General features: G+C 39.4%; 1 protein-coding gene and 4 non-coding genes across 7 annotated transcripts; 1 reads left to right on the top strand and 4 right to left on the bottom strand.

Annotated features, from left to right (window-relative positions):
• Positions 1-437: 437 nt before the first annotated feature.
• LOC105686106 (synaptic vesicular amine transporter) lies at positions 438-20,513 on the bottom strand. 3 transcript variants are annotated; one of them, XM_048660119.1, is made up of 13 exons: positions 19,988-20,513; positions 12,320-12,452; positions 7,816-8,016; positions 7,517-7,670; positions 7,306-7,448; positions 6,977-7,159; positions 6,761-6,862; positions 6,357-6,531; positions 6,045-6,096; positions 5,277-5,460; positions 4,468-4,601; positions 4,255-4,332; positions 438-3,910 (listed from the first exon to the last, which is right to left on the bottom strand). In XM_048660119.1, the coding sequence occupies exons 2-12, from the start codon at positions 12,435-12,437 to the stop codon at positions 4,261-4,263; spliced, it is 1,518 nt and encodes a 505-aa protein (XP_048516076.1). In that variant the 5' UTR covers positions 12,438-12,452; positions 19,988-20,513; the 3' UTR covers positions 438-3,910; positions 4,255-4,260. The 3 variants fall into 3 exon arrangements, with proteins under 3 accessions (XP_048516076.1, XP_048516073.1, XP_012256139.2); XM_048660116.1 differs by having other exon boundaries at positions 438-4,332; positions 12,320-12,449; XM_012400716.3 differs by having other exon boundaries at positions 438-4,332; positions 19,988-20,511.
• Positions 4,755-4,826, bottom strand: Trnah-gug. The gene has a single exon. It is a non-coding gene; the product is annotated as a tRNA-His (tRNA).
• On the bottom strand, positions 5,119-5,189 carry Trnag-gcc. Its single transcript has one exon. It is a non-coding gene; the product is annotated as a tRNA-Gly (tRNA).
• Trnak-uuu lies at positions 6,198-6,270 on the bottom strand. The gene has a single exon. It is a non-coding gene; the product is annotated as a tRNA-Lys (tRNA).
• Positions 8,841-8,912, top strand: Trnaa-cgc. Its single transcript has one exon. It is a non-coding gene; the product is annotated as a tRNA-Ala (tRNA).
• Positions 20,514-20,623: the final 110 nt, after the last annotated feature.

Below are 20,623 nucleotides of genomic sequence, written 5' to 3'. Positions count from 1 at the left end.
AATTTCGTAAAGTAAACGATGAAAGAATTTTGTAAGCATGAGATGGCAAAATATACTCCGAATTATTATAATTACAAGGAGTTATGTGCTTTTTTTGCTTATTGTCGGTTCACAATAGCAGCCCTCAAAGAGTTACTTTCATTTTCTATTAAATAAAAGAAAGATTTTATTGATCTTTTCACTGATACGATCGATTTATTTAATCAACAGTTTATACGTAAGCAAAAGTGAAATAATTATGTTGTACGATAAATTTTTGCAATTTGGAAGCTTTTACCATTTTTTACATCAAGAGACTCGGTAGAGCCTCGCGCCAAGTACGTTCAAAAGAACGGGCTATAATATACGCAACTAAATATTCGCATGTAGGTTCCAATGAAGAAATTCTTTCTTCGGAATTTACATTCCCAAAAACTCAATTTATTTCGCCATCTTTCTATCGTAAAAATCGAGGGCCCCGAATGGGAATTGAAAAATTATTAATTTATAGTCAGTACGGGAAGCGGACACACAATGCGACGGAAGAGTTAACGATTTTAATTGCTAATTATATATTTATACACTATCTGATATACGTGTGTACAATGCCGTACAAAATGCAGTAAATGTGGCAAAGTTTGATTTGAACTAATCAATTCATCATCTGTGTAACGTGAACTTTTTGTTCGCAATATAACGCCGTCAGCTGGATTTTACGCGAGATATTTTGAATTTTATAACAATGATTATGCGTATATAATTATACATAACGCTACAAATCATATACCTTCGTTGTCTTTTCATACTGCACGTCGTATAATTAGTATTTTATAAACGCGGCTTCACCATTTGATTGCATCGGGCAATTCGAACGAGCGATGGCATTTCAATATATATAAATTTGCCATTTCAGTATATATTTATCTAATAAAATGCTATCTTTTAGTTTATGTACCTCTGTTATTTATTTATTCTTCTTTTTTCTCTATTCATTTATCTATTTATTTATTTATTTAATTCCTTAGATATTTCACAGCGATTAGAGAATAATTACCGCACTTTGACAATTAATATTTTATTTCTTACAGAAAAAAAAGGAAAAATGATTCCATGACAGTTTTATTCTTACTTTCTTTTCTCTCGTTTTCCTTGCTCCTATCTAATGCATTTAACTAATTTATGTGTTATATTCAGTTGGAAAGAATCAAAAAAAATCATGATAAAATCAGAATTAGTGCAACTGAAAGTTCATTCGGATAATTACACGAACATTTCTAAAGGTATCTCAGCAGCAGTAATTATATCACAATTCATAACTGTTTATATTGAATATTATATAAAATATTCAAATAATAAAGATATCTACAGTATTTTCAATATAGAATAAATGTTATTTTCTCTTTTATTTCTTTATTTTCATTATATACCGCGTATTAGGATGATTATATAAAAAACTTATAACAGCTGCTCCGAGCCAAGCCATACGCTCTGACGCCGGGTATAACGGGGGCGTATCTCCATACCTCTTTTTTCCGAAATTTTTTGCAGTCATTCATACATGTGGATGTAAATGCATTATTGCGGTTCAGGCTCGACAAAATCTCGAATTAAATTGACTCGCGTCTTCGTACTGGGAGTAGCCGCGTGTATCATATTATTACTACGGCCCGTTTATTATCTCAAATATCAGCAGCGCAAATATTGTACGGATATAACTAGCTCCGATCGTGAACCCATCTGTATCTGGACATATTATACTTTTCAAAAATTTTCCGCGCCCCTGATGACTATTTAAAACACAAAAGTATACCAGAAACACGAGTACTTTATTTGTAATATAGAATAAATATCAAGATAAGCTCGTAGACACAGATTGTATGATATATTTCATATTCATAAACATTTCTTCATCCATTTTCAATGCAGTTACATAATCGTTATCCAATTTATTCTTACATTTAATACTAACGAGCAATGCGGTGCAGAAATTACTATATATATGGTTCGCAAACGTACAGCTGTGTATAAATGAAAAACATAAAAAATAACGACAAATTAATAACAAAACAAAAAATGAAAGAAAAACCTACACTGATGGGTTATAATATAGATGTGATACATTTTCTAACATCTAGACCACGCAATATTTAATATAAATCTATGTATATATATATATATATATGTATATATATAATCATGCGATTGGTACTCGTAGTAGCTTAGGATCTCGACATGTATTTCAAATTACAGCAATTAATATTATCGTGATTATTGTTATAACTGTAATGATTATTATTAATTTTATTATTATTTGTCGCAGTAAATGTATTCTGATGAGTAATTTCACATACATATATATTTATTAATGTACGTATATATTGTCTATATAATATACGACAGATATAACAATCGATTATTTATTTATTTATTTATTCATGTATTATAACGTATTGCTTCTACGAACGTTCTACACGGAGCCACAATATTTTTTTGATTATGACAATCTTATCTCTCCAATGAATTCGTCGCTTATTACGCAAGCTAGTTATACCACGAAATTTTGCACCGCAAATATTATGACATACGATATACTTTTATTTTTTTTCATCCATCATTATAAACCTCGATATATTCGATAATTCGTCGAGCCTTTGACGCATCTTTTCACGGTGTTTTCCATGCGAGGATAAAAATGTCCGATGCCAATTGAGACCGTTGACAACGAATCCAGAATGCAATGTCGTTTTTCCGGAATAGTGAGAATTCTACATTTTTCTTTTCTCTTCTGCATAGCATTTAATCAACTTATTATATCCTAATTTTTCCGAACGAATCGGTCTGATTTCCAATATCGAGGACTCTTCATTTTACCCAGCTGCCTTAAAATTAACCCGGTTTCCTTGCAGCCATTCAAGGAATCCATACACTGGGCGGTACCTCTCTCAAAAAAGTTTTATAAATTTTGAATTTTGAAAATATATTCTCACCTTTTTTCAATATAGAAAACTGACAGAGATTGGGATTCGTATCGGTGTACATATAGAACATAGTTCTCGATATTCGTTATAAATATTATTTTACATACCACGTCCCTTTCACGAATGTCGCCCCGACATTGATTCCATAAAACAGAATTGAAGAAGTGATTGAGAAAAAAACTTGAAAAAAAATTGAAAAAACGCCATTTTACACCTTAATTAGGTATATTCACGTAAAATACATATACCCGAGCATATACCAACGGATAATATTTTTTTTTCTCTTTTCTTCCCTTATCTTTTCTTTTCCCTAATTCGTCAAATTATTGTACAGTCATACTATATGCGTATGTAGGTATACATTTTGCCCCATGCATTTTTAATTTAACATGCAGCGAAGCCATGTTCGTATTTGAATATTGCATGGTCGATTATTCTACTTATACCAAATATACTCACACCCATGCTTTAATACAAGGATATCGTGATCATTTTGCAATATTTCGAACAATCTTTTTCTTTGTTTCTTCGTAATTTTCTTTTATTCGCGTTCATTAAAATATGTAGACGTGAATTGTGCATGGAGTATAATGCCTTGTATATTGCACCGTTCTCATAATATAATAATATAATTTAACGTACGTATTAATATATTTTGAATATGCTCTATACCGCTGTTCAACTTTAAATCTTTTTCTGAAATAATAATCGTAATAGTCGTATATTATTTATAATAAAACTATTACAACGATCCATACATATTAATGTGTATACATATAATAGATGTACACCTTCATCGTTTTACTAGTTATGTATCATGTATTCGCAGTTATATTGATCTAAATTTTAGGATATAAATTAGTACGCATACATGTATATGTATATACTTTGATTCAGAGAAAGCGTATAGAATCTTTTTTCGAACAATTTGCTCAAAATTTAGAAGAGAAAACCTGAAAAAAAAATATTTGCAAAAACATAGAACTTATAGGTCTACTTGAAGATCTTTTCACGATATTATTACTATTATTATTAATAATCGGAGAAAATTATAACAATAAGTTCAATATAAAAATAGTGATGGCAATGACGAGCTAAAAGCAAGAGAAATAAATTCTGAGCATGGCAATTTTTCATGTAATACCTATACGAAGCGCAGCACTTTGATAATTTATCACCAAAATAGTTACTGATGGCCAAAGTTATTTTATTTTGTATTTTTTGGTTGCTTTCTTTTTTCATTTTTAACGATAATATTCAACGAGTAATACACTTATAATTTACTTCATATACTCACTGAAATTTACTGTTCCGCATCCTCTTCGTTTTGATAAGTCACGTACCGCACCGATGATTTATCGCCAATTATCAAGGACTGCAATAAGAGAAATGTAATAATTGCTGTCACTGGTGTGTAATCCTTCCATTGCGTGGTCGTGTATTTAAATTTGTGTTGCCACGATGTAAATTATAGCGAGTTTGTTGAACTATCAAGTATTTGAAAACATACCTTCTTTTCTTCTTTCGTTGGGGGTGCTCGTAGAAAGTACATTAGAGGTGCGTATAAGAAATTAAGAATGGCGATCCCAAATAACATCCATTCGAATCCTATGGTGTTCACTAAAGTTCCGCTTAGTGCTGGCCCTGTATTGTGGTGGTAGGTGAAAAATTTATCAGTTATAATGAACGGTGTTTCAAGTTTAACAGTAATACAGCGAATGCCATCATTATTCATACAATTATTGAATGAAAAAATAAAAAAATAAACCTCTGCCGTGACAATGTACGAATGCACATTGCCGTGACCAGGATTCGAACCTGGGTTACTACGGCCACAACGTAGGGTCCTAACCACTAGACGATCACGGCTATCAGAGGAGTGATCAATGAGAATTTAAACTCTTATAAATTCTAGAGAAATCAAAATATTTCGTTCCGATTTATGTAATAATCGTAATTTGATTAAAATGTAGATTATTACAGTTATTGAAAATTTACCTACTCCCTATTCTTTTTCAATCTACGTTAAATAAATATATTTATCCAATAGCAGTGGAATAAAAAAAACAACATTCGTAATTTTCAGATTTTGGTGTTGGCGAGAAATGTGGGACCAAAATTTTTTTGGATGGAATGCAAAAGAAGATGCTGCAAAAGAAGATGCATCGGCCGGGAATCGAACCCGGATCGCCCGCGTGGCAGGCGAGCATTCTACCATTGAACCACCGATGCTGTGTTACAGATGTCGGTGCACAGAAATTTTCACAAAATCATTATGTCGATTTGTGGGACACCGTGTATCACATTCATCTCACTTACCGATTGCAAATCCCAGACAAAACGCCGCATCGCCGATAGCGTAAACGCTACCGTATACTGCTGAGTGTCGAATATCCACCAGGTAACCCAATTCTGGCATCATGGAACTGTCCACCATGCCAATCGCGAATCCTAGTCCGGCATTCGGGACTATTAGGTGGTCGATACTTTTAGCTAAAGGAATCTATGGAAATAAAATATCATTTATATTTCAATTTTGACTACGATTTATAAAACTTCTTTGCCTACGTCTTCGCAAAAAAATATTCTAGGAACATCATAAGTAAGCCGGATATTCAGTTGAGGAAAAATAAAATACAAAATAAGATACAAAAATGACCGTGGTCATTTCAAGAATTTTTCGATTCTAATTGACAATGAGAATGAAATCCTTGATCACAACTCACTGACGACTGACTGACTTACTTCAAACAGACACACAGGCATACTTTATCCATACCTATACTCAGGTTGTATTCTATAATTATCCTTATATCCTACAAGTTATTGCATAGTCGCGAATATAAATATCAAGAACCAATTTTTCAGATCATGATAATTAATGAATTAAGTTGAGTCAGATGAAAAAACCACGACATTCGTTCTAACTAATTATTCATGTATACATACATGGTCTTCGTGGACTTTTTATCTGACTCAACTTAATTTAATATTCCTTGATCTAAATTTAAAATTACATTATTCAATTCATTTATTTATTTGTTTTTATGTACTTTACGCGGAAAATATCATATTTATTGTACTTACACACATCAAACAAACGCCAATAACGACGAGCCCGATCAAAGAGGCCAGCCACCTGTTAGATTAATCAGAATAATTAGACAGTGATGAATGGTCGTGAAAAATTTGTTGCACCATCGTTATGAGATTTGGGAAATGGATCGTTGGCAAAAAATTCGCCCGAACAGGGACTTGAACCCTGGACCCTCAGATTAAAAGTCTGATGCTCTACCGACTGAGCTATCCAGGCCCACGGCGATATTTGGGCAATGAATAAACATAATATTTCTGACATAATTGGCGAAGCCAATATCCTTCGAAAAGTTAACTACTAACCTGCCCATTCTGTGCCCCAAAGGTCCAAAAAGGTTCGTTCCAATCAGATAACTAATGCTGGCCGGAAGGAATGTTGCGCCTTGTTTCCAACGACTCGCTCCCATTGTGTCCATCATCCATATCGGAAGACTTGGTTCAAGCATCGCAATACCCATATTTGCAAAGGTGATAGCTCCTGCGAGAGATAAAACGATTGCAAGTTTTTTAAATGTTGAATCGAAGTTTTACTCCAGGTAGCATCTCAACAGGCCCTTATTCAAAGGGTCGGGTGAACTTAAAAAAAAAACTACCCCTGTCGTTCGTTTCAAGTTCATAAAAAATCAGAACTAAATTTCAAGATTTTATTCGTTAAACATTCATTTCACCCAAACCTTATTCAGTGTGTTACTGAACTATATGTATACCTGCTGCGATAACGATGTAGGGGTCCATGACGAGTGTTTTGAGGGATGGTGGATCCGCTTCCGTGTAAACAACCGATGGTTGCAGCATCAGAAGCTGTAACACTGATCGAATTTTGTCGAGTCACGGTTAAAGATCTATTTCATATTGTAGACGCGACGTTATTCTTTTGTACTATATTTTGTACGTAATGATGCAAAATGACGTGGAATACTTACATCCATCCCCCAAAGCTAGAGCGGAAAGTACGAGAAAGGGAGCGGACTTTCCAACGAATTCGTACATCACTCCACCGAATGGTGGACCAATTAAGACTCCGAGGGCGAGACCGCCGAGCGCGATTCCCATTGCATTACCTCGTTCCTTGTCATCTTGGTACCTTTCCGCCAGCATACCCATACCTGGAATAAAATATGACCAGTGTTCTTTCAAGTAAAAATGTTTATTCGGCCGATGCATTCAACTTGGATGCTACCGCGAAAATTGTCGATGCCTCGAAGCGGTTCGGTATTCCACGGTTAATGTAAGAACAACGAACTGAACAAACCTGAAACACTCGAGCAAGATGATCCTATGCCCTGAAGCGCGCGTGCCAAAAACAGAATACCGTAACTTCGTCCAAATGCGAATATCAGAGTCGAAAGAAACATTATAATGAACCCGGCAAACATGGGGATGCTGTATCCTATCCTAGAAATAACAGAAATTGAAAAATTGGTCGTCAAGTGGTTTTTGAAATAGATCATTCGATCTGTTACTTGTGTGTAAGAGGTCCGACGATGGGGTTGGCGAGCAGTTGAACAAACGCCTTTGAAGCGAACATCATTCCTACGGCAACCGTTTCTTCGAGAAGTTCTTTATGCCGTTGTTGTTTTTCCTTGTCTTCGGATATCGTTACGTTGGTCATATTACCTGTGAAATCGAACCCGCGTATCAGGCACGTGTAACTCAGAGACAGGTCCTTGATCAGGTCGTGTTCAAAGTAGAGAACATGAAGCGTAGTATGAAAATCAATGATAAAATATCGTTTATATGATGTCGCTTGATTATTAATTACCTATATCGTCTGCAGGTGTTGTATTGGTCACGAGGAATTCCAGGGCGTTGTTAGATGCGTTGTTGGGACACTGACATTTTTGTGGCGTTGGTGTTGTCGTTGTAGTAGTCGTCGTAATATGGTGTACAGCACCGTCGAGATGTTCGCTTAAAGTTGCGTTTGGGTGGCGGATGTCGTACAGGAACTCCGGTATTATAGGTACTGCGAAGAAGTTAGGGGCATGTTCACGATCTATTCATATCTCAAAACATCCGACTACACGCAACACGCGACTGTCGAGATATAATACAGTTTTTTAAGGGTCTCACTACCGCGGAAAATTCGACGGATGCCGCAAACTAAGATATGCAAGTTTTTCACCAAAAGATTTGTGTATAGTGACACCTTAAAGTCCTTCGAACCCCGCGGTCCAGAATAGGACGAATTTCCACGCAGTTTTCGGCTCTGGGGAATTCTATTTGTTGCCAAGATTTTCGCAGAGATCAAGAGAAGATTTGTTTTCCGAACGATACAAATCCGGTAGTAACAAGTCTACCCTATAGGTCTCGGATCCCTTTTCCGTGCAAACGAATGCGTGTGTTTCTAGTATCATGTATATGTATCCATATAATAGTTTTTTATATCGCACACGTGTGTGTTCCGAAGGCTTTTACAAGGTCTTTGCCGAGCTACCGTCTTCGATATTGTATTTATTACACGGAGCAAGGAAGTTGTGTCCTTTTTTTTTCAACTTTACTTCATTATTCATTCGGCTATTTTATTTTCACGTAAGGTAGACCGAGGTGTTAAGGCCTTTTAGTGACGTATTCTATTTTACCCCAGATTTTTTTTGTCATTATTATCGTCAATTTGTTATTTTTACACCAAGGGTGCGGCAGACGGAATAATCGTTGAAATTATCGATTCCAATCAAAAATCGGTCTGACTGGTTCTCTTAGAAGGAGTAATACTCAATAATCTGCATCGATTCGTTTTTTTATTTGATCAAATATTTATAAATTACATTTTGCGTCCAGCCTTTCAATGGGGGTGTAACTCAGTGGTAGAGTGTCTGCTTCGCATGCTGAAAGTCCTGGGTTCAAATCCCAGCTCCTCCAAGTAGTTTAATTTTTGTGACATCTTTTTGATGATTTTGTTTAGCATTGACTAAAAAATTAGCGATGATGCTTAAATTGATTTCGTCTATACGATTTGTTACGAGTTGAAAGCTTCGAAAACATAAGCCACATTATTTATAGTTCGAATAATTTTTAAAGCTACAACTCAAAGGATTCTATTTTTCGGACAACCCCCTGCCCGAAATTACATTAGTTGGTTCGTATGTCGAAAAAATTTTCAAGTACAATCTCGGAATACGGAAGTCTTTATAAATTAAAGTGGAAGCCAAATGCGTGTTGCAAGTTCAACGTGCGGAGACGAAGCAACAAGTGGAAATAAATAGGTAAATGATTATGCACATCATGTATGATCCGAAAAACGCCGGGCAGATGAGTTACTTCTCACGGTGAATTCCTGGAGGAGAGCCGGAGCAGATGAATCGGTGGGATTGTAACATTTCGGCAATATTTAAAATTTTAAATAGTTTACGCCGGAAGATATTCACTGCACATGGAACAATTTCGACCGCATGTAGGAGGCATGGAAATCTTCCATAAAACATCTACCAACACGGTCCATTCGCACCGATACCCCCAGCATCCCCTGGACCAATGGTACTACATAAATGCATGACCACTTATCAGGATTGCCGCAGCGTGACACCACAGAGGCCCATATGTTTTCTGCCTCATTCAGAAAACGGGGAGTTTCTAGTGCTTATGAATTAAACATACACCGGTGAAAAGGGTGCAAGAGGTTAAAAGCTGGAAAAATAAAGTTGACCGAAGCAAAACGAATGACCGCAACCGATCGATGTTAAAAATTGTATTGCCAATTCATCTGGGAAACTGCGTGCAACTCGGTTGCCTATCACCCATAATATCTTATGACCGCGGTTGAATTTATTTTTGACGCCGTTGCCTGAAAATTCAACAACACATGCAAAATTTTATCCAACTAGACGGTATTCATTCTTCAATGGTAGACGGATTGTTTTTGTAATCAAAAATTTTTTGCATAAGATTCACGCGTGCAGGTCAAAAAATCTTACTGTAAGGTGTAGTGAGCAAAAAATATGGTGCGTGGTACGAGGCGTACCAAAGCATGTGGGAAGGTTGTTCTTTTTGGCTCGTCTTTTTTACAAGGCAAATCAATACGTTATTTTTCAGCATCTTTTTTCCCACCCATGACTCGCCGTGCGCATATTATCACCTGAGGCATTTTTATGGTAATTTTATTGTGGCTTTTATGGAAAGTTTTGCTTAAGATTTAAACGCGTCTTGACTGTGGCGCGTGGGTTGAACGAAGATTTTTTAAAGCGAGCTGTTATCGTCCAAACTTGTACATGGCTTTATATTTTTTCATTTTTTTTTTTTTTTCCCGCGACAAACTCACGCACAAAGATTTCAAGGTGCATATAACTTGTATCGCATTTTATCGACGGGAATTACAAAGCCGGTTCGTAATGAAAATTAGGTATTACATGAGCAATAAGTTGAAAGAAAAATTCGCATTATTGAATAAGATATTTAACAAACTCTAAGAATCGTGCGTGTGGTAGTCGCTATTATTTTAGCGAGCTCAGATGCATTCCGTCCTGGAAGTAGGTCCGAAGTATCAGGGACTCCTGAGGGAATATTTTCTTCGGGAAGAGGATTTTATCGTAATCCCAATGAATCTCGGGCGGCCGTACGGTTATTAAGAGAGCTCGGGGTCCGTAGAGGGATGAGAATCGAGGGTCGCAAGCTTGAGAACAGGTATAGGTATATATAAATTTAGTCGTATTATTCACGGTGATATTCTTTAATATGATTGCCAATTTTTACCATCTGATACTTTCGGTGAGTTACGCGCGAGATAAAAAATATTTAATGTTACGTCATGTCCTCCGATCAATCGGGTCTCACGTGACCGAGACGTATCGTATACGAGACGTCAGATTCCCGATTAAAAATTTCAAAAATGAATTTGCGTGAAACGTATCATTAGGTACAGTCCCGTATCGATTGTACTTACGAAACGGCGAGTCGGGTCCGCTGCAAGGATTCAGATGCTTAAACAGAGAAAATTCCTCGCTCGGCAAACTCTTGACCTACTGAAAAGTCAAGTTACACCTCTCACCGTTTCGTCCTTAGAAGAAATTCCCTTACGCCGCGCCGTAGCGTACTTTCAATCTGTTTGCTGTAAGTTCGCATAGACTTTGAAATCGACTATATTTCATCTACTCTGCACCGAGAATTCATTGAAAGTTCGGATTACCGTTCAACTCCGCTGAGAAAAAAGAAAAAAAAAAAAAAAACAAAGATAAAAAGAAGAAACTATAGCTGCAGCGTTGCTTTTAGAACGATAACCAAAACGTCGTGCGGTTTTGTCTGACAATGAGTCGAATCGTTTTTTTTTTTTTTTTTTTTTTCATTTTCGTTCGTTGTATTGAACTTGACTCGGACGGATCGGGCAGGATACGACGTTTCCGAGGTTTTCTTGAAGATCGGTAGACAACTTTGACGAAGTGACGAGTTGGTGAAACTTTTAATGAGCAAAGCCGTATATACCCTTGCCGCCGAGCGATTGGTGGGCGAGTGCTAGTCCTCGGCCGTTTACGGGGTTGCTTCATTTCCCAGAATAGAGTGAACCGGGGACCGGAAGTCTGAGTGTCTTTTGTCAGGATTTTATGAACTATATAGGTGGAGGTACCTCCCCTCTCTCCGAAAATAAAGTGCTGCAATTAGCTTTGCAAGGTGTGATGACTTCCGGTCGACGACTAAAGACGCGCAATTCAACCGGTGGAACGAATTGGCAAAGGGAAATATAAGAAAAGGCGTACGCCTATATACATCGCACGAATGAACGAGTGAACCACAATTACCGCAAGACCTGAACATGTTAACGTAATCGCGTGGATTGCTTTTTACGCTTCAACTAATCCGTGCGTTCATTTCAGAGTCTTCGTTATGGTATCTGCGCCACTGTTCAAAAAAACGACGCATCTATACCTCTACTCCGGTTTAAACGATTGAGCTTTAATCGTAGGCCCACGAAAATTTTTTTTTCCTAAATGCAAAGATCGCATTCAATCTTATGAATTCCGTATGTAAACGATTTTAGATAGTGTGATCAGAACCGATATAAAAGTTGAAAGTGAGGGAGGCCGAATCTGTTCAGATGTCGTTTGATCTGGACACGGATATCTATTCGGGTAAGATCGACATTCGATCGGACGGATCCAATCAAGTTTTAAGGGATCTTATTTTCCGATTTCGATGTATTCGAGAGTCTGAATACGTACAGATTTAATTAGAATCTTGAAAAATCTTGTTTCACCTAAATGAACAGCCGGATCTTTTGATTCGCAGGTTTCAATTATAGCGAATAAACGCAAAAGGAGATGATAATTAAGAGTACTTGCCTACGGTGGTGAGTAGCATGTTGTCAAGGAGGAGAGCGATGGCGACGATCACCAAAACGAGGCGACGGGACTCTCGACATCGCTGCAACCAGCCACCCATCCATCCTCCGCCACCCATTTTTCGGCCGTCCTGCTGAGGGATGATATCGTATGTAATGTATATAAAGGTGGGATGAAGAATCTTTTAGCGACAATCGAATGGTGATAATTAAGTTTTGCGCGCGAATTATTCGCCTTCTTTGTACTCGACTTAGGCGTATAAAAGTATCAAGGGGAGTTCACAATTGGGGGTGAAATTTTCAAAGATAAAAAATATACGAAAAATGTGATCGAGAAACGCCTCCACTTTATTCCGAATACCGGTCTAAATTTTATGTCGCCAGTGAAACGAATAAAGTTTTGAAATTCCCTGTTACGATCGGCAATTAGTTGAACGCGAAGCTTAATTTAGGTATGGCCGAAGTAAGCGTTGAAGTAGATTTTCTTTTCCACGCCGCAATGATTTGTTAAAATAATTTGAATGGATCTACTTTACGGTAGATTGGGTGTATTGTGTTCGATGGCAATGGAACACTCTTCGATATTTACCCTTACCAGACCTCGCGGGGGTCCTCGATGGGATTTTAATTAAATTTTTGTTGGTTCAAGTGGTAATTGCTCGCCGTTTTTTGGTCGAAGGCGTTAGAAAATTTCGCGATTTCTATTACGGGGTAAATATATTCGATATAAAACCGGTGAAAATTTTCTGTTGAAACTAAAAATTCAATTTTAATGCGCAAAAACCAAGCGAGCTATCGTTCCCCTTTTTAGTTGAGCGTGACAGGGCGTGGACCGCGTTGCGCGTAGGGACGAAGAGTCTTTTAGAAAAAGTACCCAGAAGACAGTGAAGAGCGCTACTTGTAACATTTCGCGTTTCTTTTTCCCGCGTTTCTGACCACCGCGATCGTTTCCTGTGGAAAAAGACCCTCTACGCGGATTCCCGCCTCATGCACGTTTTACAATAAATTCAGACACTTGACGCGTGACATGATTTTTCTATTAGTGGACGTCCCGCACTTCGCTATATCATTTCTCGACTACATCCATGTTCCGAAAAGTTTTTCTCTTAAAATGTATCCCCGTACATATTCTGCGTCCATCGCACACAGCTACGTGGAGAAATTTACGTATAACGAGGCTCGATGAGTTGGCAGATTGGCGAGTCACTTCATCATCGCGAGTCCACCGTAGCTGTCACTCGCAATTCACATAGAAAATCAACGATCAACCCCCCCCCCCCCCCTCTCTCTAAATAGCCAACATTCGCGCACGCGAACATAGTCTGTCACGCTGTGCACGGCTTTTCTAATTAAAGATGTACAATTAATTTATTTATTCTATTGCAATTTTCTCTATGGTCGAAACAATTTTCAAATTTATACCCGAACTAAGGCAGGTCAAAGATTTAATGACGCTACGTCGCTTGTAATTGCTTTTAATTATAATTTTTGCATATTAAGAATTAAGAAGAAGAGAAAAAAAGGAAGGAGTTTGTGATCGCTTTTGGCACAATAATTGCGAAGATTGCGCTATAGGCAATTAACGAACATCTCATAATCGTGACGATCGCGGTCGATGCGGGAAAGTAGCTTGAAACGAAGTGAAATGTGGAACAGAAAGGGAGTGTTGAGTACGTGATTCTTTATCGGTGACTTTGCTATGGTACCCTAGGGACAATCTTGGCGAACGGTCTGATTACTCGCATTCTCATTATACAAAGAATCGCGGCGGGTTTCGTCGCCGCGTCACAGCCGTGCGCGGATTTTCTTTTTTATCTTACGTTTTGTTTCGTCATTTTGAAAGGACTGCCGTCGCGAATAATCTGCGGGTAATTCGAAGAATGGTAAAAACTGCTACGGCACAACGTTGACGGGCCCCCCCCCCCTCCCCCCCATAAGTATATCCGCGTGCATCTCTTGAAAAGAATAATTAGCGAGGTGGTAATATCAACCTTTTATTCGTAATTTGAAATCGCTATTCAAGAATAAGAAGTGAATGTGACTTCTACGCGATTGTAAGTAAAGTAATAAAGTTTCGTGTAACATGAAAGAGGAGAGAGTATGCCATGAAAGCTGTAATTAATACGGTTAATTATGTTTTGCTAAACGAATGAATGGGGCAAGTTAGGAGGCTTGGAGAGACGTGGTAATTTAATTTCTATTTAGAAATATTTCAATCATGCAACTCATCGCACTTCCCTTTGCATTAAATCTATGGTACACCCCCGCCGGATTAGAACCGGATATTGTGAATTAAAAAAAAAAAAAACTGGTACATAAAAATGAATAATTGAAAAAAATTGCTCTCCGTTTCTTGTGATTATCCTCTCTGTTTCGGAGTGAAATTTTTTTGAAATTTAGATAATTCGTCGCTGTTGAAATGTGCGAACGCGACGCCTGGGTGTTTCACTTTTACGGAACACCTGTACAGATGGGTTTTAGTTTAATTTTTAAATCGCAGTTACCACGGTAAAAACATCCGAATGGGAAATAAAGCATCGCTCGAGTACTCGTAAAATTGTTTCCAATAGCAGCTGGCACGCTCGTATAAGTTTCCGCGGCCCTTGGACGACGAGGGGATGCAAAGTCGACTCTCCTTTATGGAAGGGAGTTCGGGGTTAGTTCTTGAGGGGTGTGCGGTGAGGTGGTTGCGCGATGTCGGAGTGAAAGAAACAGAGGAAAGTGCAGGAAACTGAAATTGTGAATAACGACAAAATTGCGGCTGAGTGAGGCAATCGTGGCCAATCTGCGCGGGCTACGCGACAATGTTCATCCGAACGGGCCGTGGGGTTCTTTTGCGCCTATTTCGAGGACCATGTTTTAACCCCGCGTCATTTTTCATCTTGGAATTTTTACCTCGCTCGTGTAATGCGTTACCGAGAAACGTTTCCGGAATTTTTCACGCCACGCTGCCTCGCACATCCGTCACCACGAAAACCTTAAACGATCGACCTTTTTTTTTTTTTTTCTTACTTCATTCGAATCGCGACGAATTACTTATGTCCCTGTAGCGTGTACGACGCGTCGCTAAAAATTCATCAATTTTCTCTCGTCCCTGATAATTTCTATAAATTTCTAACTCGACTCCCAAGGACCATTAATGGCTTACATTACCGAGAAATTCGCTCGCTCGCTTCGAAGCTTAGTTCTCTTTGATATTTTGATTCCGATCTCCTTTCGTGGGAGGAAATTGTTATCTTAGTTTTTCTTCATCTGAACGAACGTATACGTAGCTCATCGTCGAGTGAGGCATTCCTACATTTCTATACCGGTTCATTAATAATTTCCTCATATATTGTCGGCCTATCGGTATACCCGTAATACGGGAATCGATATATCTATAAATTGTATCAGGCGTCGAGCGATGGAGAAATATTCTGGAATATATATTGAACTGTGAAACTGATTTTATCCGATTATCGATGCAGACGTGTCGCTCTTGGAAAGATCTCAGGCTCGGAAGGTTATTGCTGTCAAAATGAAAAGTTGGAACGGTTGGTGTGAGGCTTACGAATCAACTGAATGGCTTAATCAGTGCTACGTGTAAATTCTTAGTGTTCTTGTTTGCGTCAAACCTCCGACCTTCGTGTAACCCAACTCGTGCGACTGGCAATTAGAACAGGCAAACTATAAGGGAATTAATCGACCCTGCACACCTCCAAGATTTGTCCGGGAATAATAGAGTGTATTATGCGTTAAATATTATTCAAAAATACACACGATACGTTAGAGGTGACTTTTTTCTGATTTTTACTTTCTCGTCGCCATTCCGCTCCAACTATCGATATTTTTTCCTTAAAAATACGTCCGCACGTGAGATGTTCGAGTCATTTTATTCCAGCTTTGACATTGTTCAAGATTGGTACATAGGTATGTAAATGCACATATTTACAAACGTGTGCCGTTCCGGAGTTTCGGATGAGGTGAAGCATGCCTGAAATTCTTCGCAGTCTTCTGGGAGGATTCACAGAAAGCGACCGACTCGTCGGGGTGAGAACGGTTTTCTCGTAGAACGCGAGACGACGAGAAGGCGAAGAAGGTGAAGCGGAAGGCAGAGCGGGAGAGAGAACGAAAGAGAGATAGACGGAGCGCTTAAAGGGCAAACTGTTGCTTCCATCCTCAACAAGTAGGCCAGAGGAGAGTCCAATTCGGATTTCTATTTGCATTCAGAATGCGGCGGGCGCAAAAATCATATTTCGGTACTTTACACTGTACGGTGCGATCCGGTGACCGAAGGGAGTGCTTTTAGTTTTCATCTCTCAGGTTTTTTTTATTTTGTAGAGACTTATTCTCCGAAAACGCTTCTTGCCATCTTATCCGGTATTCTCTCTCTTTCAGATTCATACCTTAAAGTCGCCTTGAACGCCTTTTCGCGTTCCGGTAAAATGCGCCAGAAAAATTACGATGACTTCTTCGACAGTGAAAAAAATCTGGACACAGGCGTTTGCAACGAATAAAATAATCGTCCGCCGAATGATTCCCGTTTCTACGTGGAATCGTCGATTGTCACGAATTGACAAGGGTAACATTCAAGGTTTGTTCTTAAGTAAAGATATAGCGTCTAACTCGGTTAAGGTAGGGTAATGGCAAATCCAGCTACTGAGAGCGTTTGTAACGAAGTTAGCTGCATTTAACTCACTAGTCACACTTGCTACTGGCGTCTAACTCACTCTCTCTTTTCCGCCCCTGATACATACGTACATACAAAACACCTACGTACGTACATACACACATACAGGCACTCTCCCGCTTGTCTACACTTTGTCGCGCAATATTGCACACTAAACGAATTACGTCAGCAATTACCTTCTACCGACGAGGCAACACTCACCCTGCTCTTACTACCTAGAAATCGGTCCGGCAGTTTGCAGAGATTGTTCTCACTCACTATCATATTTCCAACCCCGTCATTTTGCATAATACTTCGCCTCGTGGTATTAAGTTCATCTCGCAAAATTTCTATCAAAAGTAGTTAAAGCTCAAAAGAAATTGTATCTTTCGACGCGCCGGTGTAACGTAACTATTTTCACCCGGTACGTGTAACGGCGATATAAAGTTCGATATATTCCGGGCAATCGTGGAATCGCGAAGCAAAAAAAATTGCAGACTTTTCGATACGTCGACTCGAAATTCTCATTTGTTCCGCAGCCGACCGATCGTTCGTAGCTTGCGCGAGCTTTACACCGATAAAGTGATACGTATACCTTCGATCCTACGCAAATGAATTTATAGCCAGAAGGAATAGAACCAAATTGTGTTTCGCCGTTCTTTCCGGCCTCACATTCTCCCTCGTACATGAAGGCATTTGATTTGTGCTACAATTTAACCGGTCCAATGGGATAATCGACCGAATTATCAACAAATTGATTAACCTCGCGAAACGTGACGAAATTTGTATATGAGCATGTCCTCCGTTGGTTGTTATTTTGTTTTACCGTTGGACGTGAGTTTTTAATTTTTGCCGGTTCGATAACGAAGACGTTTGCCTCGAAGTGAATTCGAGGCTTCTAGCCGTTATGAGTTCTCAGTTACCTTAGTTGGCGACCTGGTAACCGTGTTATCCCCGGTAATTATACCGGAGCCGGCGAGTAGCTCGGTGAGCTTAGGGGAAAGAGGCCTAGGGAGTCGGTTTCGGTCGGGTACCCGTGTAAAGTAGACGACAGGGCGATGCAGATTGCTTACTAACTTTGTTACCGATCACCCTATTAAACTCAACCCACCAAGCGTATAACAACGTGCCGCGCGACTCGAATCCGACGAAAAATAACGTCGGAAAATTTTCCGGGGCGACTGGCGAACGGCGCCGCTCCAGACCGGTACCGCGATTTCTCGATTCACGCCCACGGACGTTGTGAAAGAAACCGCGTACCGATCGACGTGTACGCGACGTCGCGGGAAGATGCGGGATCGAAATCGACTACCGGTGAAGTGATCTCAGCCGAAGAAGAAGTTCGGGAAGACAAAAGGCTGGGGGATGAAACGAGGCGAGATTTCAAAGCTGGATGGTTGAGCTCAAAGCTTTCAGCTTTCTGCTTTCGTCGTACATGGCGTACGGCAAAGTTTATTCGTCGCGGTCTCTACTGACGATGACACAAGGAAATGAGGGTTACCCACCCGGATCGCGTCATGACCACAACGAAATAGGGGTTCGCCTGCTCTAGCGATTTCCATTTCCAACACTATGACTGAGACGGCGTAGGAATCTAGTTGGATAAGTTTAGATATCATAGCGTAGAATTAAGCTTGTGCCGCCACGGCAATCCATGTCGTTGACACGTGCGATCTGTACCAAGATCATATATTCGTAACTCCATTCCGAGTTCAAAGATACACCGTAACGTTTTGATTCAGTTCCTTTTGAAACGATAATAACCTCCCTATGCATGTACCGCGCGATTCCCCCTGCGCTCCCGCTCGGATCGAACTTCTTCGAAGATTTTCTTCTTCTTTCACTTTCCGATTCCTGACGTTTGATTTTTTAATTCAAGATCCGATGCCGGCGGTTCTTCTCGGTTGTAGTTTTGAAACGAGTTATACGTACATTGTTCGTCGAACATTTCAACATTGCGGACGAAAATGTCGGCCTTTTTTCCATGCATTACTTTTAAATTTATCGCACAAGCGTTGGAGCGATTATATTTATGTGTAAGAAACGAAATCGATATTCAATTTAGGGAACTCTGATACAATTTCCCGAAGCGCACAGACCCCTTTATCTAACGGACCAGCTGCAGTCAATGTACCGACATAATCCTCAGTGCGTTGACACGCGATGGGCTTAGAAAGAAAAAAGAAAAAAGGAAAAAAAAAAAAAATTGTACGCGCTTATATGTACGAAAGTGATAAATTTTCGGAGGTTTTCTTCAACCAGATTGTTACGTGTAAACGAATTCACGTGAATCGATAAATTTACGCCCCTAAAGTGACGAAAGTTGCTTAAAATGACCATTGCAAACCCGATTCTAGTTTCGTATGCACGCCAGTCAATCGTTCCATTCACAACGAATCAGATCAAGAGGATGCTGCGCAATTCTTGTTTTTACTTTGAACCAATAAATATTCTAAGCGGATTTATTACGACGTATCATGCAGCTCAACGTTACAATATGATTCTCGTTTCAGACTTGCATTCACTTTTCTCTACCAAAGTAACAATTTCAAGATCCTATAAAACGGGGGAGGGATGAGATCCTCAACATCGGTCATTTCTTGAATGACAAAAAAATTTATTTCACCACGAAGTCACGTGTCATACGGGCTACTATCGGCATTATTTCTCTGCTTGAATCTGTTCGTTTTTTTTCTCACGTAAAAATTTACAGTACGACAAATGGCACCGTGTTCCGGATGCATCGCGCATGCCTCCGATACGAGGCATGAGATATACGTAACTTTTCAAACTCAAGCGAGTGGAATCGACGATTCAAAAGTTGAAAATGGAAAGCAGGGTGATGAGTCAAAATGGGGGGCCCAAGTACGAAATACATTGACGTGTGCATTCATTCGTTTCTCCCGAGGAGTGAAAATCGAAAGTGAATCGGAGACCAAGAGAAGATCTCGAAAGAGAGTGAAGAGGCAGGAGAAGAACGAAAATTCGATGAAAAAAATGACAGCGAAAAGTTGCACTCACTTATAGCGGAGCAGATCTTGGTGGTCCCGGCGCGCCAGTGGGGTGCTAGTCCTCTTCACGGGGATGGCGGTTGTGCGTGCGAGAGATCTTCGTCAGCGAGTGAGGAGGCTGCATGTCCCCCAGGGTTCGGCTTTCGCCGCGCTGCCTGTCGCCGTCTGCCGCACACAACGGTCTTCGGGCGCCGGTTGCACCTACGCCTCGAGCACCCCCTGCGATACGACGCCCACGCAGGCGCCCTAATATGCCACCCTTATGACCCACCGGTGGCTGCCATAGCGAGTGCCAGTTATTCCTTTTTTCCATTTCTTCCTTTTTTATTTTGATTTTTCCCCCCTAAGCTTTTTCTGTGATCGAGCTCTGGGATAATAGAATTTACTCCGTGTTGGTGATGCTAGAGATGAAGATGACGAGGGTGCCAATGCTGGGATTCGATCGCGGGAGTCCTCGTACACGGAACGATCCGTAGATTCAAATTAGAAATTTTTTGTACACTGATTGAATTGAAATTTCGAAGTTTTTTGGAATGAGAAAGCTTTCTTCCGAAGACGAGATGATTTTGAGGATTTTTGACGTTTTAAAAAATTTTACATCGCATGAACTTGATTTTGAACTTTGTTAAGGTACCGAATATTTCAG

Source organism: Athalia rosae, chromosome 1 (assembly GCF_917208135.1).
Source record: "Athalia rosae chromosome 1, iyAthRosa1.1, whole genome shotgun sequence".
Lineage (NCBI taxonomy): Eukaryota > Metazoa > Arthropoda > Insecta > Hymenoptera > Athaliidae > Athalia > Athalia rosae.
This window is presented reverse-complemented; position numbering and strand designations above follow the sequence as displayed.